At 52.1% G+C, this 25,097-nt stretch overlaps 11 protein-coding genes across 11 annotated transcripts; 7 read left to right on the top strand and 4 right to left on the bottom strand.

Moving 5' to 3' along the window:
• Nucleotides 1-25: 25 nt before the first annotated feature.
• On the bottom strand, nt 26-4,023 carry PV08_09761 (uncharacterized protein; the record flags this gene model as incomplete). Its single annotated transcript, XM_016384077.1, has 2 exons — nt 26-3,889; nt 3,943-4,023. 2 exons carry the CDS (start codon nt 4,021-4,023, stop codon nt 26-28), a joined length of 3,945 nt encoding a protein of 1,314 aa, XP_016232700.1.
• A 625-nt stretch (nt 4,024-4,648) lies between these two features.
• On the top strand, nt 4,649-6,256 carry PV08_09760 (4-aminobutyrate aminotransferase; the record flags this gene model as incomplete). The annotated part of the gene is made up of 2 exons (XM_016384076.1): nt 4,649-5,827; nt 5,885-6,256. The coding sequence occupies 2 exons, from the start codon at nt 4,649-4,651 to the stop codon at nt 6,254-6,256; spliced, it is 1,551 nt and encodes a 516-aa protein (XP_016232699.1).
• Nucleotides 6,257-6,680: 424 nt separating this feature from the next.
• On the bottom strand, nt 6,681-7,089 carry PV08_09759 (uncharacterized protein; the record flags this gene model as incomplete). The annotated part of the gene is made up of 2 exons (XM_016384075.1): nt 6,681-6,971; nt 7,027-7,089. The coding sequence occupies 2 exons, from the start codon at nt 7,087-7,089 to the stop codon at nt 6,681-6,683; spliced, it is 354 nt and encodes a 117-aa protein (XP_016232698.1).
• Nucleotides 7,090-7,552: 463 nt separating this feature from the next.
• PV08_09758 (uncharacterized protein) lies at nt 7,553-9,185 on the top strand (the record flags this gene model as incomplete). Its single annotated transcript, XM_016384074.1, has 4 exons — nt 7,553-7,789; nt 7,844-8,885; nt 8,946-9,070; nt 9,150-9,185. 4 exons carry the CDS (start codon nt 7,553-7,555, stop codon nt 9,183-9,185), a joined length of 1,440 nt encoding a protein of 479 aa, XP_016232697.1.
• A 1,285-nt stretch (nt 9,186-10,470) lies between these two features.
• PV08_09757 (uncharacterized protein) lies at nt 10,471-11,901 on the top strand (the record flags this gene model as incomplete). The annotated part of the gene is made up of 1 exon (XM_016384073.1): nt 10,471-11,901. The coding sequence occupies one exon, from the start codon at nt 10,471-10,473 to the stop codon at nt 11,899-11,901; it is 1,431 nt and encodes a 476-aa protein (XP_016232696.1).
• An 878-nt stretch (nt 11,902-12,779) lies between these two features.
• On the top strand, nt 12,780-14,712 carry PV08_09756 (uncharacterized protein; the record flags this gene model as incomplete). Its single annotated transcript, XM_016384072.1, has 3 exons — nt 12,780-13,191; nt 13,261-14,417; nt 14,545-14,712. The coding sequence occupies 3 exons, from the start codon at nt 12,780-12,782 to the stop codon at nt 14,710-14,712; spliced, it is 1,737 nt and encodes a 578-aa protein (XP_016232695.1).
• A 792-nt stretch (nt 14,713-15,504) lies between these two features.
• Nucleotides 15,505-16,600, bottom strand: PV08_09755 (uncharacterized protein; the record flags this gene model as incomplete). Its single annotated transcript, XM_016384071.1, has 3 exons — nt 15,505-15,667; nt 15,794-16,128; nt 16,220-16,600. The coding sequence occupies 3 exons, from the start codon at nt 16,598-16,600 to the stop codon at nt 15,505-15,507; spliced, it is 879 nt and encodes a 292-aa protein (XP_016232694.1).
• A 1,073-nt stretch (nt 16,601-17,673) lies between these two features.
• PV08_09754 (uncharacterized protein) lies at nt 17,674-18,063 on the top strand (the record flags this gene model as incomplete). The annotated part of the gene is made up of 1 exon (XM_016384070.1): nt 17,674-18,063. One exon carries the CDS (start codon nt 17,674-17,676, stop codon nt 18,061-18,063), a length of 390 nt encoding a protein of 129 aa, XP_016232693.1.
• A 907-nt stretch (nt 18,064-18,970) lies between these two features.
• Nucleotides 18,971-19,999, top strand: PV08_09753 (uncharacterized protein; the record flags this gene model as incomplete). Its single annotated transcript, XM_016384069.1, has 1 exon — nt 18,971-19,999. The coding sequence occupies one exon, from the start codon at nt 18,971-18,973 to the stop codon at nt 19,997-19,999; it is 1,029 nt and encodes a 342-aa protein (XP_016232692.1).
• Nucleotides 20,000-20,275: 276 nt separating this feature from the next.
• Nucleotides 20,276-20,706, bottom strand: PV08_09752 (uncharacterized protein; the record flags this gene model as incomplete). Its single annotated transcript, XM_016384068.1, has 2 exons — nt 20,276-20,472; nt 20,553-20,706. 2 exons carry the CDS (start codon nt 20,704-20,706, stop codon nt 20,276-20,278), a joined length of 351 nt encoding a protein of 116 aa, XP_016232691.1.
• A 654-nt stretch (nt 20,707-21,360) lies between these two features.
• On the top strand, nt 21,361-24,305 carry PV08_09751 (uncharacterized protein; the record flags this gene model as incomplete). Its single annotated transcript, XM_016384067.1, has 2 exons — nt 21,361-21,577; nt 21,631-24,305. 2 exons carry the CDS (start codon nt 21,361-21,363, stop codon nt 24,303-24,305), a joined length of 2,892 nt encoding a protein of 963 aa, XP_016232690.1.
• Nucleotides 24,306-25,097: the final 792 nt, after the last annotated feature.

Genomic DNA, 25,097 nt, shown 5'->3' with positions numbered 1-25,097 from the left:
TCTGTGCAGCATAAACTTCTCTCCATCAGAATCCGAAATTATCTAACAAACTGTCCATACTCGGCTCAACAAATTGTGTCGGTGCTGGTTTCTTCTCGGTATGGTGGACCTTCGCTTTTGCAATGTTGGCCTGATCCTCTTCCTTCTCTAGATCGAAAAATGTCTTCCGTCTTTGCAATTGGATCTTGGGAGACACGGCTTCGGCCTCTTGTTCTTGAGTCGGCGCAGCGACCTGACTTTCCGCCACAAACTCCCAATCTCTAACCAACCCAAGGGCGAGTACGTCACAGCCCATCCGCACATATTGCCGTACGCATCGCATGATAAACGACCATTCATCTTGGGGACTGATAATGTCGCGCCATTTGTTCTGTTTCACAAAGTCGGCGCGGAGTTGGGGGTAAAGAACGGACAAGAGAGGATCGTTGGCAGTATAGCTCAGTGAACCAACCATTGAACCTTCAATTGTGTCCAGGTCTTTCCCGACCACAACGTGAACAGGATGAACAAGAACCCGGATTGCTTCTTCTGTTTGACCCAGCAGTGAAAACGCCCAACTAGCCATCCATCTACCATGCTCGCTTTCGACGGCTTGCGACAAAACTCTCTGCTCGAGAAGTCTGGTCAATGCGGAATCTTGACCTGACCCATATACTCGAGCAATGGCGATGGCGAGCTGGAGATCTTTGACTTGGTGAATACACACATTCACTGCATCCCATAGGCTGTCCCCAAGGAGAAAGAATGCTGCTGCGTACTGGAAACGACGTTTGCTGAGAAGTGCGTAAGCGTTCTTCAATGCCGTTGACTTCCATTTCGGATCGCTAAAGTTGTTGGCCAGAAGCTTTAGTGTATTTTCTTTCTCTCGAACCCCAATCGCCATACGCCACAGACCTTGAAGAACGTTCTTCTTGCGCAGCGCAAGATAGTAAAGTGAACTGTCTACAGGATTTCGGTCTTCATGCTTGGTAAATTCTGCACGGCCAACGTTTTCCATTTGCTGTTGTAAAGCCTCTGTGTGAGACAGCCAGCAGAACAGGCCCGACTTTCGTGCAGCCTCCCAAGTAAGTTTGCCACCGTAAAAACGGGTAACGAGGTCAACTAATACTTCTTGAGATATACTCCGGGATGCAAATACAATTGCACTCCAGGGTACTCCAGAGTCGTCTGAACTATACAATGCTTGAAGGTAACGGCGAGCATTGTCATCGATCGATCGCTCCTGTTTCTCCAGTTCAGAGTACACCGATACCTGTTTGATCAATGTGGTTTGCGATTCGTCGTCGAGTTGCCACAGCTCATGCTGCTTCAATTTCTCAGTCAAACTGTCCGTAATATCCGAGATAGCTTGTTCTTCGACATGACCATTAACGCCGTCCATGACGAGGTCCATGCTGTCGTTGATTTTTCCCTCCACACTTCTCCGACCCAAGTCTCCTATCCAGAAATCGAGGAAACTAGACAAGGTGTCACCTTCGGTAAAATATTTGAGTTCATGATTGAGCCGGACCATGATCTGTCTGCAGGCTGTTAAACCTACAACAGCAGACAACAGCGAAAGCAACAGAGGGTGAAATATAGGCAAAAGCGAATTCGTGGCAGAGACGACAGGGAAGACAGACTCGGAAGATGCTCGCTTCTGGATATCCTGGAGTGGTTTGGCGTTTTGATTGTGGTGACTTCTTGCGTAACCTTTGAACACCAGCAATTGAATGCCAGAGCCTACGACCAGGTCACCGCTTCTTAACCAGCACAAGTCTCCAATGCGACAGGTCGCGAAATCTCGTATGCGAATATGTCGCAGGTCGACCCAGGCATTCTCGAGCATCGGATACGAATATCTAACTTGAGCGAGGACGACGATATGGTAATCGAAGCAAACCGCGAGGAGAGGTTGGCCTTGTGGTGAGACTGCCCACGCAAATGTCTTGATAGTGTCAGTCCCGTCCAGCTCGTGCTGGTATTCCCAGGAGCCTGTTTTGGCATCCCAGATACTGAGGCTGCTGCTGTCGTCGTTGACCAGGACAACCTTACCAAGTCCACTTGCACTCATAGCTTTTGGGTTCGAAATTCCAGTCTCGAAGGAAACCCCTGAGGATAGACGAGGCTTATTTGAGTCTAGTTCTTCTTGGGACTTGACCATCTCAATGGTGTCATTCTTGGCCAGTGCTGCAGCATATCCCATAGCACTGGGCGTTCGAGGATCAATAGGCCGATTGCTGGCGTTCATATTGTCACAGATCGATATCTTGGACCCGAACCGGTTCTGAACATGCAGATTGATATCACCAAGCGATCGGATAATCTCTTGAAACCCTGCCTTTCTGGTCGAGACACCGTCCCCGATGGGAAGTAGAAATTCCCAAGCCTCAGTCGCGCTATCTTGGAAGTATCCCACGATCACACGACTGGTCAACGCCCTCTCACTCGCAACTCGACTCTGAGTGATCCGCTCTGGGATACGCTTCGGGTCAATCTCGAGCACACCAAGACGCTTCGCCTTTGCATGCTGAATGTCCCACAATTCGAGACTATGAATTGTCAAAACTACCGCATATCTTCCTCGAGACATAACAACTGCGTCAATAATATCGGCTCTGACGGTGAAGGAGCTGCGGCGCAGCAAAGGTGCCATTTCGCCTCGCGCACCATTTTGCCACACTATAGCATCGCCTTCTTCAGATGCGGTCAAGATGATGTTGCCGGCGACATTGCGTGCCGCACGGTGGATGGGACCGCCATGACCGGCAAGGGAGGATATTAGCTGTGTTCGATCTTGTCTGATGGCCGTATCAAAGAGGTGTGTGATTGGGCTATCATACCAATCTATGTCACCAGCAAAAGAGTGGAGCAGTAGAGAGAGAGACGAACGTGTGGTGCCACCTGCGAAAATGGAGAACTGAACATAGTCTTCCAAGGGGTCGCTCAGTTGAGGGACATGTATATTCATCCCATCCACGTGAGAAACAGGAAAGACCGAAGGGATTTTGTTCTTGTAGCCGGCATTCTCCAGACCCCACACAGACATATGGCCTAGTCCGTCAAGGACAATACATATCTCCGGGCTTCGGTTGGCTATTTCAATGAGATGTTCGAGAGCGTGATCTCTAGTGCCTGCACTCGATGTTCGCACAGCTTGTTCTGTGGCTGTTGAAAAATCGCGACTATCGATTATGAATGCATAGCGTCTCGTGCTCATGGAACTCACACTGAGCCTCCGGGGCTGTATTGAAGCACTCATATCAACATCACCAACCTGTTGCAAGACGGACAGAGCATGCGGGTCGAACATAGTCCATGCCCGGACATGGTTGTCAGAGCAGAAGGTGTAGAGCAAGCTGTCGAGGTTCTGTTCGAGGTACCATGGCTTTCGCCAGTGCAGGTTCGTGACCGCTGCTGGATGTGGCAGGTAGGAGACATCAAACCTGGCACGTTCTGCTTCGTACGACAGCCGTCGCCAGATTTTGACCAATCTGTCATGCTGCCCCACGGACGCGATCAGGCTGCTGTCGGGAGAGATATATGCCAGGGCTACCGGGTACGCCAGCTCTTCTTCCCAGGTGATTCTCGGCGAGCCAGCCTCGGGGATGAACCAAAGAGCCAGCCTTGAACCGCCGACCAGTAGTTCTTCCGAAGAGCCCCAAGATAACGAGGTCACCCGAAGGCCTTTTGCATGTGTCAGCTCGTGTACCTGTGCCCACCGCAGAACGCCCTCATCTCGGCCAACTGGTCGATAGATATAGACATGCTCGGCATCGCAGAGAGCTATTCGCCCCGTTGCTTCATCAATTGTTATCGCAAGGAGGGATTCAACGGTGTCGACGTATATTGTCTGGATGACAGACTGAGGGCCGGTAAGGATGATGGCCGCGTTGCCGGAGACGTAGGCCTGCGTTGAGGATCAGACTAGAGATCTGAATTCTGGAGTTTAGAGGGACTCACAACAAGACGAAGGCCATCCCAATGAGCAGTACTAAGAGCCTGCCGCTTCGACTGGGGTCGGCCCGGCAATATGGCTCGCATACGAGGATATCAAAGGGAGGAAAGGGGTCAAGAGGTCAGTGGCATGCTCTAAGAGGATCTTTGTTCTTGTCACAGCATTGGAAAGCTGAATTATGAGATCCGAGAATCAAGAGCTTGCGTTTTGAGATGAGTTGATTTTGGCTGAATGAGCGCATCTACTGATGCATTGCTGCCGTCACATGTTCCGCGCGACATGGAAAAGAAGCAACGCGCGGAGATACTGTAGCTTCGGGCTGTCTATCAAGGGAAGGTAAAACGAGAGCTAAGCTTGACCCTTGGAGAGCCCCGTACACATATGTATGGAAGGTGGGCCGACACTTGTCGACCCTGGATGAGCCCTAGTGGCTTTTTAGACGTTACCCCACGTCCGTTATCCTGGTCACTATCTCGGTGCTCAGTAGAAGCTCCCTCTGAGGTAGACGGACGGACTATTCCGCACCACGTCGACTCTCTTGCCGGTGACTCTACACCTACAACCGGTGCAACCGGCCCGGGATGCGCATTTCCTCCATACAAACTACTTGACCGACTACGGAGGCTGAATAGTTCAAATGAATACATAAAGTGTTTTGAGACTCCTCTGCTCACCCCTCCCCTCGAGTCCATATATGCTCAACCCTCAAATATGGCCACCCTCTTCCGCTCTTCGCGCAGCCTGCGCCCTCTAACCCGCCTCTCAACCCGACAAACCGCCCGCTCCTCTCTGCGCTATGCATCAAGCACACCATGCCGGCATGGCGCTGCCGCAGCCGCAATTGTCGACTCCTCAAGCACCGAGACGCCTTTCTTCCCAGACGAGCCCGCTGGGCCTACAGTCACGACGGCTATTCCGGGCCCTAATGCTCAGAAGGCCATCGCAGAACTACACAAAGTGTTCGACACTCGCTCTCTAAATATGATGGCGAACTACCAACACAGCTACGGTAACTATATTGCTGATTTGGACGGAAACATTCTACTCGATGTCTACGCCCAGATTGCGTCGATCCCCGTGGGATACTCAAACCCGGCATTGGTTAAGACCGCCATGTCACCCGAGATGGTGTCCGCCCTTGTTAATCGCCCTGCGCTCGGCAACTTCCCCCAGCACGACTGGGCCAGCATCCTGGAGACAGGAATTCTCAAGGTGGCCCCGCGTGGGCTCAACCAGGTATTTACGGGAATGTCTGGCTCCGACGCGAATGAAACGGCATACAAAGCCGCGTTCATGTGGAAGCGCCAGCAACAGCGTGGTGGAGCGCATGTTGAGTTTACCGACGCCGAGATCGAGAGCAGCATGAACAACGCAGCTCCTGGTGCTCCGCAACTGAGCATAATGTCTTTCAAGACCGGTTTCCATGGACGTCTGTTCGGCAGTCTGTCCACAACGCGAAGCAAACCAATCCACAAGATGGACATTCCGGCGTTCGATTGGCCCCAGGCGCCATTCCCCAGCCTCAAATATCCCCTGCACGAGCACGTCAAGGAGAACGAAGCCGAGGAGAAGCGTTGTCTCGAGGAGGCCGAGGACATCATCAAGAACTACCACAACCCTGTAGCCGCCGTTGTCATCGAGCCCGTCCAATCAGAGGGTGGCGACAACCACGCGAGCCCAGCCTTCTTCAGAGGTCTGCGGGAGATTACACGAAAGCACGACGTTCTGCTGATCGTGGACGAGGTGCAGACCGGCGTGGGTGCAACGGGTAAGTTCTGGGCACACGATCACTGGAATCTGCAGGACCCTCCGGATATTGTCACCTTCTCCAAGAAAGCCCAGACAGCAGGTTACTACTTTGGAAACCCAGAACTGAGACCCAACAAGCCGGTGAGTGTGCTTGGGATCGAAAGATGCTATTCTGAATACTGACAATACTTACTCTAGTATCGTCAATTCAATACCTGGATGGGTGACCCGGCAAGGGCGCTGCTCTTCCGCTCAATCATTAGCGAGATTGAACGGTTGAACTTGGTCGAGAATACGGCTATGGTTGGTGACTACCTTTATGCTGGCATCGAGAGTCTCGCCCAAAAATATCCCCAGCAATTCCAGAACCTCAGAGGACAGGGCCAAGGAACCTTCATTGCATTCGATAACCCGAAGCGTGATGAGTTCCTGCTCAAAGCTAAAACCTTGGGCATCAACATCGGTGGCAGCGGTGCCTCGGCAGTCAGGCTACGGCCTATGCTGATCTTCCAGAAGCATCACGCTGACATCCTGCTTGACTCGCTCGAAAAGTTGGCCAAGTCGCTATAAAAGCGCCGTGTTTTCATATGGTCGAAGTGGTGTAACGCGCAATGGTCTGGCGTTATGGAGTGGAAGCTGAAAGCTATCGACCTTGGCCATGGGGCAGGCGTCCGTCTTTATAACAAAATGCCATATTTTGCCATCTTCTCACGGTGTTTTGCCCTCCTTTAATTCTTACGGCTTCCCGTCCTGGATTTTTAGTACTTTCTCAAGCCTTGTTCAACTCCTCCCCAATTGGACTTCCCGTCTTAAAGAAGAGCTTTGTGAGGCGAAGAGAGAGTCCACGGAGGAGCCGTATCGATCTGCCCAACGTCCTTTTTTCCCTTGCTGCTTGGAATTTCCATCATCGGTGTGCCGTGCCCGTGAGGAATTTCACGCTCTGCGATAGAGTCCATCTTGTCGTCGTCGAAATGATCCCGCATGGAGCTTCTCATCACGCAGCAATTTCGTCCTCAACAGATGTCCCATCCCTAGGAATATATTTGATGCCCTGGTCTTCCATTCCATCGACAATTTCCTGCGGCAATTGACCCACGACTTTCGTGGCATACACTCCAGGGACATAATTCGTTAGCCGTTGCCATTTGGCGACCCATGAGGTCTTGGGATCGGTCATTGTGATCAAGCCTTCAAAGACTTGTGATGTGCATTCCTGGATAGCGTCTTGCGAGTTTCGAAGGTTGAGGAGCTCTTCGCAGTTCGGACAGCCGTTGCGGAAGAATTCCTGAAAAAGCCAGTCAGTGAGCTGCGCGTCAGGAGATGAGTAACAGGAGACGTACGCTGCCGGTCTGAACAATAGAACAAACCATGCATGCTCGATTACGAGTTCCGCGATTGGCCATGTTTGCGCGGTGACTAGGTGACCTGGTGGGCGGACCTCAGAGAGCGAGATACGCCGTGTGGGCAGCAGGAAATCGGAAGGGTGTGTGTGAGAAAGGACTGCGACCAGAGATGGATTTGACGGTGATGAAGCACAAGGAGGCATGGAATTTCGGAGATTGACAAGGCGAGGGATCTCCGCCGCCCCCGCCACCGCAAGAGAATTGGTACAACTCAAGTCTCTAATGGCAAGGCTGCACACTCCCGGCTCGAGGCTGGCGCAACAGACACATTTTTGCCCCGGTTGGAAAGTTCTCGACCTCCGTGGGCGAAAAGTGCACACGAGCAGTTTGACTTGTCGATCCCCTCCCGACCCAAATCCTCACTTACACGGAATGACTCGGTAACAATACGGGGTTCTTGTTTGATTCTTTGTTTTCACCTCTCTGTCTTTCCCTGACCTCTCCCGGCGGCTGTCTCCTCGCCATGAATTCCACCAACGACAAGGCTGAAGCAGTGGCCCTCAAGAACAAGGGCAACAAAGCATTTGCCGAACATGACTGGCCGACTGCCATCGACTACTATACAAAAGCAATAGAGAAATATGATGCCGAACCGTCCTTCTTCTGCAATAGAGCTCAGGCCAACATCAAGCTGGAGGCCTATGGCTACGCGATAGCGGACGCCACCAAAGCCATCGAACTCGACAAGAACTACATCAAGGTAGGTTAACTACACGATCCATCAGAATTTGGTCTGACAGTTACTTTGCTACAGGCATACTGGAGACGTGCAATTGCGAATACCGCCATACTCAACTCCCAAGATGCGCTCCGAGATTTCAAGACGGTCGTCCGGAAAGAGCCCAACAACAAGGAGGCCAAGCTAAAGTTGGCGGAATGCGAAAAGCTGGTCAAAAAGATACAGTTCCTCAAGGCCATCGAAGTGGCAGACCCGCCGTCGGCGTTCGAAGATCTCGACCTTGATTCTATGGTGGTGGAGGACACATACGATGGGGTCCGGTTAAAAGACGAAATGACACAAGAGTTCATTGATGATATGATCGAGAGATTCAAGAACGGCAAGAAAATCCACCGCAAATATGTCTTCCAGATCATCAAGGCAGTAAGAGACATTGTCTACGATGAGCCAACAATGGTTGAAACCGAAGTGGCCCAAGACACGAAGTTGACGGTCTGCGGTGACACTCACGGACAATACTTTGACTTGCTGGAGATTTTCCGACTCAACGGCTACCCGTCGGATGAGCATGCCTATCTGTTCAACGGCGACTTTGTGGATCGTGGTTCCTGGTCGACTGAGATTGCGCTGCTGCTATACTCCTACAAGTGGCTGAGGCCGTCTTCATTCTTCCTGAATCGCGGCAACCACGAGACCGACGACATGAACCGCGTTTACGGCTTCGAAGGCGAATGCAAGGCCAAGTACAACGAAAAGACGTTCAAGCTGTTTTCAGAATCTTTCTCCGCACTACCCCTGGCCACATTGATCGGCAAAAAGTATCTCACACTCCACGGTGGACTGTTTTCAGATGATAAGGTCACACTCGATGACATCCGCAAACTCGACAGACATACACAACGACAACCCGGTCAGCAAGGATTGATGATGGAGATGCTCTGGACAGATCCCCAACCGCAAAATGGAAGAGGGCCCAGCAAGCGAGGAGTAGGCTTACAATTTGGACCCGATGTGACGAAGAAGTTCTGTGAAAACAACGGCCTCGAGGCTGTTATTCGAAGCCACGAGGTCCGAATGGATGGCTACGAAGTCGAGCACGACGGGAAGTGCATTACAGGTATGTTGGATCTCGCGTCAATGACAGTGCTATGGGTTTGTCCGCTAACACATGTTCTAGTATTCTCGGCACCCAAATACTGTGATAGCACAGAGAACAAGGGTGCATACATCAACATTGGCCCCGAGCTGAAGCTTGAATACCACCAGTTCGAAGCTGTACCTCATCCCGATATCAAGCCTATGGTAAGTGCCACCTCTGGTGCAACGCAGTGTGCCACGGCCATACAGTAGTATCAGAACCTGACCTAATTTGATATAATAGGCATATGCACAAAATTCGTTGATGTCCATGATGTAGAGAAAGTACAACGACAATGTTTGACCAAGTAGTAGGGGTCTACACCGCCTACGCACGCTTTTTGGCCTTTCTTTAGTTTGTCCTTTTGGAGAACAAATCGTCGGGTCTTCTCGAAGGAGTCGTGTTTTGGCGAAAGCCTGAGAAAAGGCGGGAGGATTGGAATGTCCGGTTTCATGACCTCGTGTATTTGTACGAAGGGCTTTGAGTTTGCACAGCGATTTGGGCATTTGGAAGGAGAATCGCACAGGTCTGGTCTTTTTCATGTGCGACGATTGACACCTACATAGGTAATCATAAGACTAGATGAACTGGGACAATTGTTTCTGTTTCTATTGCTCATGTTCTGCTCTACTGATTTCTCCCGTTTGTAATTATCTTTGCATCCAATGTCCAAAGGTACTCCATGAAAGGAAGGACAGCATCAGCCGTGGTTGAGGACGTTGCGGAGGATGCACGGAGCTTGCAGCCTTAGGTACCTTTGTATACGGAGCGGAGTATACAGAGGTACCGTACATTCTCACCGGTCGAGTAGTGCGAGTAGTGGCCGTTGTGGCTGAACGAGGCGGTGATGCCTTGAATCTGACAGCGACTCGCGGCCAGTCACTCCGTATCTCAGGTATCCAGCAGAAGCAGATAGCAAGTGCCTTGGTAGGCAGAGTTACTCCTCGCCATGCTACTCGTCCTCGGTGCTCCGTAGGTGTCTCTATCTCACCAGGCTGATTTGCTGTGCTGTATGTCTTGAAACCCCCCTTGCCTGGCGCTGGCCGTGGCTGAATCCCAATCCCAATCCCGCATCCCTGTTTCTTGACAGTGTGTCACATGGATTGAATTGGGTCATTATTTCACCACATCGGCGGCCTGGTGACTGGCCATTGTCTCGTTTCTTAACTACTTGTTGCGTTTCTGCCAAAGAGAGAAACCCCGCCATCACAACCAGCAACTACTGGTACGTCAAACATCAAACCCATCAACGTCAGACCATCGTCGTACTCCCTTTGACGGGATTCGGATCACGACTACCTCCTTGACATACATACAGTCTTGGTATGATCATTCGCGGAGCCATCTCGACACAAAATATTACGAATTCCGCCCTTGATTCACTCTCCGTTTCTGTAGTTCCGGTTTAGAGCGAGAACCACGAGGCCGGACCAGTACTAGTACAGACGAACACTCGTATCGCTCGTCATCTCAGCCTCGCAAGACATCCATCATCCGAGTCTGGATAAAGTGTCTCTTTCTTTCGTTTCGACTTCCGTCTCGGCGTCGATTGCTGGATCGCGACATGTTCTCGCGAGGCAGTAAAAATGCCAAAGATCAATCATCGGTCCAGGTCTCCGAAGGTCCCGCAGGGGCAAGACCAAGTATAAACGCAAACGACAATCAGCAATTCAACCACACAAGGCGGGTTCAAAGCGCTGCTACGACGCTGTGTCGGACATCAACTAGATTGCTAGAAGTAGTCTCTACGCCCATCATCAGTCGATCATCGGAGGGCAGCAGCCGAAGAAGACAAACTAGTCCGTTCCTCGCCATACTGTCAACGGACCTGCACTATGCCATCGCAACGAAGTACCTGGGGTTCGACACGCTGCTCGCTCTCCGGCAGACATGTCGCGCCATGTACGCTTTGCTCACGCCAGACAAGGTCCGGCGCGTCCGCGAGAAATTGGTCCAGCAATACCTCGAAGACGAGGTCCGGCAATTCCGCGCCTACAGGGCCCTCTACCCGCGGAAGCGATTCGGCCATCTATGGGAATTGCTCCACGATGCGTTTGACCTGCGCCTCGTCGAACGGCCGGCCAAAGAGCTGCGGTGTTACGCCTGCCTGCAACTGAAGCCCGTGTGGAACTTCGTCGAGCGCATGACCACGCGCGGGACCGGGCTAGGTGCCAAATCTGCCCACAACAGGATGTGCAAGCACTGCATGCGGCGGTACCGTGACGTCGAGGGATCATGGTGGAAGGAGAATTGGGTCAAGAGGAGCGATACCGCCAAGGTGGTCAGCAAGACCAAAAGGGTCCGGCGCTGGGTGTTCCAGGGTCAAAGCCTGATCAATCCGCCAGAAGACGTGGGCGTGTGCGCTGCTTGCGGCACCTTTGCGTTCGAGCTCTGGTGGGGGTGCGTGAGTTGCTTTGAGCTGGAGCAGAAAGCTCGTCGGGACGAAGACCTCGACGAACTGGAGATCAGCGGCTTGGAGCGGAAGGTCGTCGACGCATTTGACAAATGGCGGGCTCGAAGGGAGATGAAGTACCGCAAGCGTCAGGCCAAGAGGGAGACCAGGGCTGCGCGAAACCGGGTGCTGGCTAGATTCGGCTTCATCTGGATTGGACCTGGGTCGAATCGACGGGCCGCCTTTTGGGAATGGAGAGCGACCAAGACCGGCAAACCAGTGTCGCCCTTTTTGCCTGCGCCAGAGGTCGTCGACCGGGGGTGGAAAGCACTCGACCAGATCCCGCCGCCGGCGGGCAGACGAGAGGCTCGATGTGCGTCGTGCTGGATAGCGAGTATTCCGCGAAGGAAGTACATGCACAGCTTCGGATTCGAAGGAGTGCTGGACAAGGAGCGATGGTGCAAACACTGCCTGCAAGAACAGCGTTCACGACGAGAGCGGAGAGAGAAGAGGAAGCTGTGGTTGGACGGCCATGTCGCAAACAAGGACCCTTTTGAGCATGAGGAACAATACGGGCTGGACCTGTTATTTGATACATGTTAGAGACGTGAAGGAAAGGTGAAGTTTCCAGGATTTGACGGTATGATGCCGTTGGGGAAGCATGAGCTCGGCTTGCGATCGACGGCGAAGGTATGGCGAACCGAATGCCAGGGCTTTCCAAGGAGAAAGGGCTCTTGACGGCGTGTCTATTTGTTGGGCAAATCTGAGACGAGAAACACTACCCACATGAAGCAGTGCGATAACCGCAAAGACTGAGATGTGCTGATGCGGGCTTTTGGCTTTTGGATATTCTTGATGGGCGATTTTGCGAGCGCAGTATCTTGCTTGAAGACGTCGATGACGATGCGCAACAATCTCTTTTTATTGTCACGAAGCAATATCGCACCGGGCATAGAGAACAGAGGTTCACGATGTACAATGAGATTTCATATCATCCCGACTCAGCGTGACTGAGTGATGGTCACATTTTTCTCAGCCTCGTGCAGCCTCGCGGGTCCGGAAATTGTCCCTCTTGCGATGATTCATGCATATTGATCCCGTCGCTTCGGCCTCCAAAAGAATTGCCGATGGCAATCTCTGTCCTCCACATTGACTGTCCATTGCTCTCTCTCTCTGCCGCGGCCCTCGATCGACCATTCTCTGATCGCCAAGTTGATTCGCGTCGGACCAAACTATTCACTTTGAGCCTCGTTGGGGGCAAACGTGTCCATTTTTGGCGTTCCCAGCAATTTCGTTCCCGGGATGGACAACTCTGAACTCCGTGCAAGGAGTGCGTGTCTATATATAATACCTTTGACCATGGCTCCGCTTTCACCCCTTCAAGTTGCTGCACTCTATCATCACGACATTTACCGTTCCGAGGCTTGTACGAGCTGATACATTCAAGATACAATACCAATTCTACGCCGTCGTAAGGAATCATGGCCACAGAGTCGCCTATTGTCCCACACCATGGCGATGCTAGATGGTCGCTCCCAGCGGACTTCCAGTCACAGAGTCGGATCCGATCGCTAAGCTCGCACTCGCAATCGAAATCGAAACCACAGCTTGACATCTCGATACCAGAGTTACCTCTGTTTGTGCAGGCCAGATCGCACGCTCTAGCAGACCCGCATAAAGCGGCCATCATCGACACGGCGCGAGACCAGAGCTTCACGTACTCGGAGCTGTTGAACGACGTGGCTATCTTCAAAGCGCAGATCGAGCAATTTCTGCCGCCCAGCCCTCCCGTGGGCGAAGAGTCTCGCGTGGCATTCCTCACGCCCTCAGGGTATGACTATGTGGTCATGCAATGGGCCATTTGGGCCTCCGGAGCCATCTCTGTGCCATTGTGTAGGTGGTTTCTTGATTTTCACAATCAATCAATCAATCAGCCCTCTGTTAACGTGTTTCAATGTACAGGCACATCCCATCCGCTGAAAGAGCTACAATACACCATATCCGACTCGAGCCCATCACTAATTATCCTTCACCCTTCATTCGCTAGATTCGAAACTGGTCTTCGCGAGCAAGCACCAACAACTCCCTTGATTACCATCACGCCCTTTTCCCAGTCGCCCAGCAGCCGCTCGACATTCCTGCCGAAATTCACCAGCGCATTCTCTCTATCCCGCCGCGCACTCATCATCTACACGTCCGGTACGACGTCTCGGCCCAAGGGCTGCGTAAGTACGCACGAGACTATCACTTTCCAAGCCCAGTCTCTGGTCGACGCCTGGAAGTACACCTGCCAAGATCACCTCCTCCACGTCCTGCCCCTGCACCACGTCCATGGGATCATCAACGGTCTCACGGCGACCTTGCTGGCAGGTGGGACTGTCGAGATGCATCCCAAATTCGACCCTAGTGTAGTCTGGACGCGATGGTCAGAAAGGGGCACTTCGACCATGTTCATGGCCGTGCCGACCGTCTATTCGCGCCTGATAGACCATTTCGACAGCAAGATCCGGGGTACGCAACTCGAGGCGGGTGCCAGACAGGGCGCCAACGCACTGCGATTGGTCGTGAGTGGATCCGCTGCCCTACCGGTGTCGACGAAACGCAAATTCGAAGAAATCACGGGCCACGAACTCCTCGAGCGCTACGGCATGACGGAGATCGGCATGGCGTTGAGCTGCGGGTTGGAACGCGAGAGACGGATCGACGGCAGTGTCGGCTGGCCCTTACCCGGCGTGAAGGTGCGGCTGACCAGCGAGACGGGACGAGTGATCACTTCGAGTGGGAAGGACGAGGCGGGCAACATCGAGATTCAAGGTCCCAATCTGTTCGCCGAGTACTTCAACCGCGAGAAGGCGACGGCCGAGTCGTTCACCGAGGACGGATGGTTCAAGACGGGAGACGTGGCGAAGCGAGACGCCGACGGCGCCTATTTCATCCTCGGGCGGGAGAGCGTCGACCTGATCAAGTCGGGCGGATACAAGATCTCGGCACTGGAGGTCGAGAGGAAGATTCTCGGAAACGAAGTGCTCGGTGGTATCGTGAGGGAGGTCGTAGTCGTTGGTGTCGAGGACGCGGAATGGGGTCAAAGAGTCGCTGCGGTGGTGACGCTTCGGGATACGGTGAGTTTTTTTCTTTTCCAGCCTTTTCTTTTCTGTCGCTTTTGCAATCATGTCCAGACTTGCCCTTGTGAGCGAGCTGGGTCTGAGTGAGTTTGGACCACTGGCTGACATCTCATGGTCGTCACAGACCAAGGCTCCAATCAACCTCAAGACGTTCCGAGGTTATTTGAAAGAAGACATGGCGCCGTATAAAATCCCGTCGATTTTGAAGATTGTCGACTCCATCGACCGGAACGCAATGGGCAAGGTGAATAAGAAACAGGTGCTCAAGCAGTACTTTGAGCCTGCGCAATGAGTCAGGGCGCGGGATCATGTTCACGATTCGAGTCTCTCCTCTCTATGGTTTTGGAGGTGATTGGAATAGTGGCAGTCAAAGGTTTCAAGATGCATCGTCATTCCTGGGAAAGAAGCAATTGGGCAGAACCTGTCGATAGAAAACTGCAAGGCTCCTCGTACCATGATGCAAATCACGAAGCGCCGGTATCCTGAGGTGAACGATGCTTGCGGGTTCTCAAGGAGCACTGCGAACCACTATGATATGAAGGGTCTGGCTGCAGCAAAATACCTGTGAGAAACACTGTATGGCATTCGTATTACTCGATATACATGCATGCATGATGCTTGATCCTCCCCCTGACACGTACAGCCTAGTGGGGTTCTCCAAGGTAGTTAGGAGAGAGTAGTAAGGCGATTAGTAAGATCGCCATCTGGCACCGATACCTGGTTCCGTACGTTTCCAGATAGACTGAACCTTCTCGCCGTCTTGCGGTCTGTAGACCAATCAGTAGTCATCTCAACTTCGCCGCAAAGGGTGCGATGCGTCCGGCAGCCTATTGCCGTGGCGAGGGGGGGAGACTGTGATGTTGCTAACGTCTGAACCAGCGACCACCGTAGCTGCAAATGTGAAAACAACCACTGTAGTAGCCCCGAGAGATTTCACCGCAGACAGCCTTCGACTTCATCAGAGCCTTGACAATGTCCAACTGTGGAAGTCTGAGTCTGAGTCGCTAGTAGTGACCGAATAGGTCAGTTCACTATAAGCCCTCCACTCTGTCCCCTTCGACGACAGCAGGTACAGAGCCGGAGCTCAAGATCGCATGACTCTATCAAGAAACTTAAACTCCTCAAGCACGTCCGGGTCTTTCCATGGACACGTTAACTGTAACTGTCGTGCTACCTCTTCCGTGAGTTCCACCGAAGCTCGGAGTGTGTCGCTACTTGCGCCGAGGTTCAGAGAGCCGAAGAAATGTCTATACCCACACAAGAGAAGAGTATTTGTCAGCTTGCTATTTCTACCACCCCGGATGATTACAACAGCGACGAAAACGAAAACGACAATGACAACGAAAACCCCGAGAGGCGGAAGGAAAACGTACCCTTTAGCCTGCGGCCCACATCCATCCGCGAGACAGCACACGAACTCAAGCAGTCCCGTCTCCTGGGCGCCAATGATGGTGTGTTCGCTCAGCAATTCGCCGTAGATACAGTTGATGGCAAAATGCGTGAGATCGCCGCCGGACGTGCTGTCCATTGCGGAGAGGACGCGGGACGTGTGCTTCGTGTAGATTTGCTTGAAGAACGTGAGACCACGGTCGTATTTTGTGGTCGCGTCCAGAGGGGCGCGCAATGACGTGTCGGATGCGAGAATGTTTGAAAGTGTCGGAGCAGTGGTGTTGATTGATGTAGACAGCGAAAAGAGAGCGTTGATGGCCTGGATCAGACGAAATGGAGATCAAGTTAGCTCGCGAGTATAGCTTCGTGTAAGAAAATATCGTCAATAGGGACGGGCGTTGGTTCCTTACCCTGGGAAAGCCCACAAGCGTACTGGCCTTGAGGCAAGATTCTCGAATGCGCCGTGCAATGGCGAGCAGGTCGTCTTCGTTGCGAGCCGGAGCTTGGGATCTGGCGGGCAGAGGACTCGTACGGGAGAACAGATACGCCCACAGATCGCCCGTTAGCTTTTCTTTGTGAAAGGACAGTAGAATCGCCGTCGTTAAGATATACCACAGTGGTGACGAGGAGTGGTCCGGGAAGAATTGCTGTAATGCGGAAAAGTCCAGGGGCTTGACGCGGCCCACAGGAGTTGATTCTGAGTCGGAGACGCTGGATGTGCTTGTCCCTTGAGTCGCGGATGACGCTGTCGATATTGGGGTTTGCGTGCCGCTTGTCGAAGTCGATTCCATCATGGGGTGACTTGAACTTGCTGGATGGCGGTAGATGGTCGTACTGTCGCACTATCGTAGTGGAGGTGGATAATTTGTTACCGTGAAGCCGGAGTGCTGTTTGACTATACCATATAGGCGAAGCTGGTTCTAACCGGTGGATACCCAAGGAGTAGAAGTTCTAAAAGTCGGAAACGTTCGAGTTTTGTTCATTTATTGTCGTGGTAAGTACTGGATGTTGCGTCGCGGTTTGTATCATGGAGACTCGGAAGGCTGAGCGGTCTTATCGGCCATTTTTCTGGGGCCGGGACCGGAAGGCGTCAAACAAGACGAAGGGCATTTTCGGAGATCAACCCATAGTATCGCGGATAAAACATGGCAATATAATGTCAATATCTTAATCAGACGGCTTTCTCTGCCACGGGTCGAATGGCGAGTGTGATGAGGTGAGAAATTGGTGGGATCCGTTTATGGTGATAAGGCGTCTTGCGCCCCGGAAATCCCTCGGGGCCATTTCCTTCGCCTGAACTCCCTATCAACGAGGCCATCACTTATCGCTGCGATCGTCGTCGTCGTCTTCTACGGCTGGATGATGTGTGAATGCAGCATGGGACACTGAAGCGACGTACATCTTGACCTCGTTAGCGGTGGAAGAGGCCGATCATCCTTCTGACACGCGCACACAGACTCTGCGGATGCCCATGAGAAGCTCAAGGCAACTAAAGCCATCATGAAAGCGATGTTCTGGACAATCGAGCACATTCCACGTCATCGAGGGATACCTTTCCGCTCACACCACAATCCTCATCCTCCATGGCGAATGATTGAATGGCTATCCCGGTGTCACGCCGCTCATTACCAGCTCCAACACGAGCTTAGAACTTCTTAGAAGAACAACCCCGCGTTCTGTACCCCTGGCCATTGAGCACACGACAGCCCCTCCGGACGTGGCTCATACGACCTATATACATCAGCTGTCTGCGCTGACTTCATCTGGATTTCTAGATCCGTTGTTGATCCAAAGACCCAGTGATATTGACCTGTTGCTTGCAGATACCCTGCCCATATTTCCACACACCTCAGTGCAAACCAAGATGACTTCCAAACAAGCCGTACCAGCCACAGCGGGAGCTACGTCTCCTCCCATGGGCGGCACCCGCCGTCGCTCGAGCAGCGGTATTTCTGATGACGTTGCCAAATCCGCACACGACTTCATGGCGGGCACCATTCGTCGCTCTAGCAGCGGAGTGACTGACGATGCAGCAATGGCTGCTCATGAGTTCATGAGGAGAGCTAAGGGCACCGGCCCAGGCTTGACTGATGATCTCACCGACAAGGCCCACAAGTTCATGGTTGGGCCTGCCACGCACCGCGAAAGCCATAGCAAATACCTACCAGACGTGACTGTTCCCGGGCTGACTGACCAAATTGTCGAAGAAGCTGTGGAGTTTGAAGACAGTATTGAGAAAAGCAGTAAGGCCTAAACACTGGACTTTGTACATATCGTTGGATTAGGAATGTCGAGGCACAGAAGAGGAAGAGAGGGCGTGTATGTGTTCAACCCAAATTGCAAATCCGACATCTGCGTTGGCGTTCAGGGACAATCTCAGGTGAAATTGGAAAATGAATTCATATTCAAAAGTTAGCATGGCAAGTAACGTGCATGAATGTTCATGATATCAATGCACGGCAGACACTTCGCCCGCTGCAACACGCGTGGAAGACGTCGTCAGTGAATCCTTCATCAACTTTGCACCTCTCTGATCTGGAGGATTGCAGCCGCCGGCCGAATTTTTGGAGATCTAATCTGCCAGGCACATCGAACCTCCGCCTGGGCGATAGTAGGATAATCATTGAGCATAGCATCTCCCGCCACCGATTCTCGAGGGACACTGAATTATATAGTCCGCAACCCGGATTTGTCTTTGCACGGGTGGGTAATGTAGAGGATGTGGGCCCAGGGGTCAGCCTCGTTTCCGGAGGAAGGGGAATTTATCCTGGATACGCCTCCTCATTCAGCCTCTTCATGCGTGCGAGACTTCTAAAACTCAGATGGTTCTGCAGCATGTTTTGTCTCATGCGCAAGAAGCTGAGTTATACTTGCACACGGTTGTGGTATGCGGTAAAGATGACTGAGCAAGTACTCGTACAGCTTTGGACGGACGAAGTTCGTCCGATCTGCGGTCGGCCGAACCATCAGGGCTTCAGCAGAGCCTCGCTCAGGAGACTTGAGGGGTGACTGTCCATAGATGACTATAAAACCTCAGACGACAGCCAATTTAAAAGGTGCAGCCATCTCGCCGACTGCTTCTGGATTGATCTGCAAACCTGTCTAAAACCAAAGCCCAGCCAAAGCGGGAACGGGTCCATTCATCTTCAAACACCAACACCATGACTGAACAACCAAGGCCTCGTGTGCTCATAGTTGGCGCAGGCGCCATGGGCCTGGTCACAGGATACATCCTCACGCTGGGAGGCTCCGACGTCACCTTCCTGGTTCGACCGCATCGGGCAGAAATCCTGAGCCGCCCTCAGTTACTCTATTCGTTCGATGACCATCAGCTCAAGATATACAAGGACTACAAGTTCATCACAGACCCCGCAAAGATGATTGGCGCAAACTACGATTACATCCTGATCACGCTCGATGGCCACGTGTTGAAAAGCGAAACTGGTGTGAACCTGGTAAAGACAATGGGGGAGGCGGTGCGCGGGACAAAAACGCGTGTCCTGATCGGCACAGTCTTTATCGACCTTAGACCCTGGTTCTTGGAGACCTCCGGCATCAACGGCGAACAAGTAACCACTTGCCAACTGATCATACACTCCTATGAACCCAAGAACGTAACATGCCGTCTGCACGAAGGAACGGACCCAAAGCTCTTGCAGCAGGCCGACCAGGCGTACACCGACAAACTTGGGGTCGGGTTCTTCGCCGATGACAGTGGCCCGGCGGTGGCGGAGGGTTTTGCGAAGCTGTACAATGCCAGTGGACTGTCGAAGTGTGATATTGTATCCCCAGAGCAACTTGCCGCAATGTCTGTGCCTAACTTCCCTCTCCTGGCGGTGTCTGATCTGTTGGGCTGGCCGGATTACGAAGATGTTGATCCGAATGGAGAACTGTGGACCCTTGCTGTCGATTCAGTAAAGGATATTCAAGGGCTGAAGCTGTTGGGGCAGGCAGGACAGAAGATGATCGAATCCACGACGGCTGAGGGGCTGAAGAATCAGTTTGTCGGTATACAGAAAGCAATGCTTCCTATGGACTGGCCCGACTTCAACAGGTACCACCATGGCGGCAAGGTTAACGTCCAGGACCAGGAACTACTTCAAACTTGTATTGCCTATGGCGAGGCCGAGGGCAAAGCAATGTCCGCAACCAAAGAGTTGCTCAGGAGGGTTCAGGCAAAGCATCAGTGACTTTCCCGGGAAAATGTTTTCTGGAGTACGCGAGGACTCAGAGTCAGCAAACCATGAGGCCTGGATGCACAGAGGTGAAACAGGTACTGTGGAAGGATTAGATCCTTCATACAAGTTTAGCTGATGATCCCTCCGACTGTAAAGTGTGAAAATTCATATCTGTGTTTGTTTTGACATCGTCTCGTCCACCTAGTGTAAAGCAGTTGAAGGACGAGGCAGTCTTGTGGCAGTTGACTCGTGGGATGCTTCGCCGAGTACTCTGTGAAACTTGTGTCCTCAAGTCCACCACATGCAAGCAGCCAGGATAACAGCGGTCGCAACTTCGATATGTGCCAAATTCTCCCAACCACCCTTGAGAGTGTACATTACGACCGAGCCCACAATCCTGGATAGCAGCGAGAACCAGTAGACATTCCAATTGTCTTCCAGCGCACCAATGATGTTGTACAAGCCGACCAGGCCCATACAGAAAGCTTCGCGGGGTTCAGTCATCATCAGTCTTGAAAAACTTTGCAGCTTCGAAAGTTAACCAAAGATTTATTGAATAACTTACCCATCAAGCGCACCGAGTTCTCATCACGGATATTGAACTCTTCCATCACAGGCTTGACGTCGATGAAGGCGATAATCTGGCGGAGGACCATTAAGACGGCAAGAATGAGCAAGCACCATCCTGGCGGATTGCGAGGCCGAGAGAGACGGGCCATGATACTGACCCGAAGAACATCGTGGTGAGCACCAGGGGGAAAATGACGAGACATGAATAAATAGGCTGTTTTCACAGGTGGCCTTACCGTAGCATGTTCGGCAGCATCAGCCATCGATTTCAGCAGCCATATCACAGTCAATGGCGTTCTGTCTGTGTCTTATCGACGAAACATACGCCGCAGCGATATCGACTGGTAAGAAAGACTTCTCATGGGGGAGTCTTTTGAGCAAGGAGCCAGGATCATTCATGGCTCTGTCGAACATTACTTCTGAGGGTGTCAACATGGATTTCTGGACAGCTGCATCTCCTGAAACATCTCTGCCGCTCCGTGCTTGCACGCAAGAGTGTGACTAGGGTCATTCTCCCAGATCCTAGGCGTGGACTTGTATGGAATGTCGAATATCTTTGTTCCGCCTCAGCCAGGGCTCATAGAATGAACTGCTTAGTCATCATTGCTTCAAAGCATTGTCACGTGCGATGACGCAGCCTTCCCACGTGTGTCTGCGCAGGTCCCTTGCTTCGACCTTGACTGTTCTTCCACCAACGCGCCCTTTGCTCAGTGTTTGGCTATCGAATGCAGCCGGGCCCACCGACCTTCTCCCGCCATATATCGCCGTTAACAATGCGCTGAGCCTGATGATTGCCGCGCGCCATGGCGCTGGATCTCGACGAAGGATATGTGGCTCAAGGCCTCGCCCGGGGAGGTGTCGAGACAAGCCTGCCCATTTTCAATGTCGAACGGGTACAGTTGCAGTTCAACATCGCCTCGGACTTCGTGGCAGGCCAAGTTGCAAACAACGTTTTGATTCTTGCTCTTGCGACAGGGCGGATCCTAAGGATAGACCTGGAGAGTCCGTCGGATATTGATGGTTCATACAAGCCCACTCCGTGCTGATGCAGCCAGCTAACAACTTGGCCTCAGATGTTGACCTGCCAAAGAAGACCAGCGAGGTTGGCCTTATTCGACGCATGTTCCTAGACCCTTCTGCCTCCCACCTCATTATCAGTACAACCCTTGGCGAGAACTTCTATCTTCATAGCCAGTCTAAACAACCAAAGTCTCTGTCCAGGCTAAAAGGTGTCCTCATCGAATCTGTTGCCTGGAATCCATCCCAGCCGACAGCGTCCACACGTGAGATTCTTGTCGGAGCAACAGACGGGAACATATACGAGATCTATATTGAGCCAGCGTCCGAATTCTACCGCCGCGAAGAACGATACTCGGCCAATGTCTGGAAGATTCCGGAAGGCGCCGTGACAGGTCTATGGGCGGAGTCTATCCAAGGGAAGTCAGATACGCGAAGAGTAATTGTCGCGTCACGTTCGAAGCTGTATCATTGGATAGGCAAGACTGCAGGACGGGGTAAGGAAGGCTCAACCTCACTATATACAGACTTGTTCTCCAAGGAAGAGCCCGTTATTCATGCGACGAACGGCGCATCCTCGACAGCCCCATCTTCCTTGTCGGTGTCCCCAGAATCTCCCGAAGCTGGATCAGAGGAGGAAAGGAGCTTCGGTTGGTTGTATTCTCAGGGCGTCCTGACAGGCGAACTTCTGACTACCCCGGCCACCGCCGACCTAGGCAACAGGATTTTCCAAGACGCAAAGTTACATCCTCGCTCTATCTTCCCGGAAACGATGTCTGCTCGTGGCGGCAGGAAATTGATACAAGATCCTATAGTATCGGCTATTCTTTCGCAATGGCACGTTCTGGCACTTGTGGAAGGTCGAATCGTCGCTGTCAACCGCCTCGATGGCAGTGTTGTCTACGACCAAGCTGTACTGGAACCCGGCCAGAGTGCACTCGGCCTTGTGTCAGATCAAAAGAAGAACACTTTCTGGCTCTTCACAAGCCAGGAGATCTTCGAAATCGTGGCGAATGACGAAGAACGAGACATCTGGAAGATCATGTTACAGAATCAGGACTATGACGCTGCGTTGAGATATGCCAGAGGAGCGACACAGAAAGACTCTGTTGCTACGGCATCTGGAGACTACCTATCAAGCAAAGGACAATACATGGAGGCTGCGAGTGTATGGGGAAGAAGCAGTAAAGCTTTTGAAGAGGTCTGTCTGTCACTTATCGACAACGCACAAGATGACGCCCTTAGAAAATACTTGATGACCAAGCTTGGTGCATACAAGAAGTCATCGGTCATGCAGAGAGTGATGGTTGCAACGTGGCTCATACAAATTTTCATGGCCAAGCTGAACTCTCTCGATGACATGGTGGCCACCAAAGCGGAGCTGCTCGAGAATACCGACGCTGGTGGTGCCAAACGAGACCTGGAACAAACACGAAGCGAGTTCCAAGAATTCGTCACCAAATACAAAGCAGACCTAGACGCCAAAACGGTATACGAAGTTGTATCCAGCCATGACAGAGAGGACGAATTACTCTTTTTCGCCAACACAATCACAGACTACGACTATGTTCTCTCGTATTGGGTGCAACGAGAGAAATGGAACGAAGCACTCTCGGTGCTGAACAAGCAGACCAACCCCGAGACATTCTACCGATATAGCAATGTCCTGATGATCCATGTACCGACCGGACTGGTCGAGATCCTGGTTCGACGAAGTAATCTGGACGCACAAAAGTTGATTCCAGCACTGTTAGCGTACAACGAAACGGCCAATGTACCGCTGGCACAGAACCAGGCGGTTCGGTATCTGAATTTCGTGGTGAGCAACAATTTCGAGGTTCCAGCTTCAGTCCACAATGCTCTCATCTCGATCATGGCGTCGCACCCTTCACCGTCGGAGAGTGCGTTGTTGGGGTATCTCGAAAGTCAACCGTCACCTCCACTTTACGATGCCGACTTTGCATTACGGCTCTGCATTCAACATGACCGTGTCCAGTCCTGTGTGCATATCTACAGTACCATGGGACAGTATCAGCAAGCTGTGCAGCTTGCCTTGCAGCACGACGACATCGACTTGGCGGCCATTGTGGCCGATCGACTCGAGGGGAATGATAAGTTGAGGAAGAAGCTCTGGCTCTTGATTGCGGAGAAGAAGATCAAAGAGGCCGAATCCATCAAGGAAGCCATCAATTTCTTGAAACGCTGTGAACTACTCAGAATCGAAGATCTTATCCCGCTGTTTCCGGATTTTGTGGTCATTGACGACTTCAAGGAAGAGATATGCGAAGCACTGGAAGAATATTCACGGCACATTGACAGCCTGAAACACGAGATGGACCTGTCACAGCATACGGCCGAGCAAATCAAGGCAGAAATTGCGGCCCTAGACCACCGTTACGCCATTGTCGAATCAGGTGAGCGGTGTTGGATTTGCACTCTGCCGGTCTTAAGTCGCCAATTCTTCGTCTTCCCCTGTCAGCACGCGTTCCACAGCGATTGTCTGGGAAAGCGCGTCCTGGAGAGTTCGGGAAGTAGCAAGCGCAAACGAATCAAAGATCTCCAGACAGAAGTCAACCAGGGGTTAAGTGTAGGGGTGCAAAGGCAGAAGCTAGTCCAAGAGCTAGACGGGCTAGTTGCTGAGCAGTGTGTTCTTTGTGGAGATCTGGGCATCAAGCAGATTGATGAGCCGTTCATACACGAAGGCGACGATGTGGAGGCCTGGACTATTTGATTTCACGGGGGCCATTTACATAATCGCTTATGTATGCATGCAGAGTCGCTTCCAAGGCCCGCCGCCGTTTCTAACGTCGCGAATACGAGTGTAGTCCGTACGGAGTGGGTGAGAGGAGTTTGTCATTGGCCCATACAGGATACGGCGTCCACCGTTGACCGCTGACTAAGGGACAGAGTGGGACGGTCATATATTGGTAAGAGCAACACCATCTTTTTTCCCAGCGTTGATTGCTACAAGCGCTGCCGATGGGGACATGGATGTGTTTCGTATTCGTATGTGCTTCGTTGACCGGTACATGCTTTGTATCTGGGTGAATATATCGTGTGTGTGGATAATCTAGATGTTCGGTGTTTACGCACGCAAGCGGTTGAGAGGCTGACTTCGTTCTCCTGGACGCGCAAACGATTCTAGAGACTTCGAGACGCGACATGTGGTCTCAATCTCACGGCGACTTCTTGTGCAGGGCAGAGCGAGATCACGTGAAAGGGACAGAAGTAAATGCCGTATCAGGTTAGTTGACAAATTTCCGCCAATAATCTTGTGCTTACCAAGCCTGTGCTTAGAGTTTTAGCCTCTGCTTGGCCTCCGTCATCGACTTCTTTCTGGCGTCTTTGCCCTGATTGGTCATTTATCGCTCTCCCGCCATCTTGCACCCAGCGTTTTCTTCCTCCCCGATCGTCGTTCGGCCGGATTCTGTATGATCTTCAGCAGATTTTTAATCTCCGTCCCCTTGTGGCTTGCAATATTCAATATTCGACCGACCGTCGAGGTCCGTGCCCGGCCTTTTGC

This window comes from Exophiala spinifera (assembly GCF_000836115.1).
Source record: "Exophiala spinifera strain CBS 89968 unplaced genomic scaffold supercont1.7, whole genome shotgun sequence".
Lineage (NCBI taxonomy): Eukaryota > Fungi > Ascomycota > Eurotiomycetes > Chaetothyriales > Herpotrichiellaceae > Exophiala > Exophiala spinifera.
This window is presented reverse-complemented; position numbering and strand designations above follow the sequence as displayed.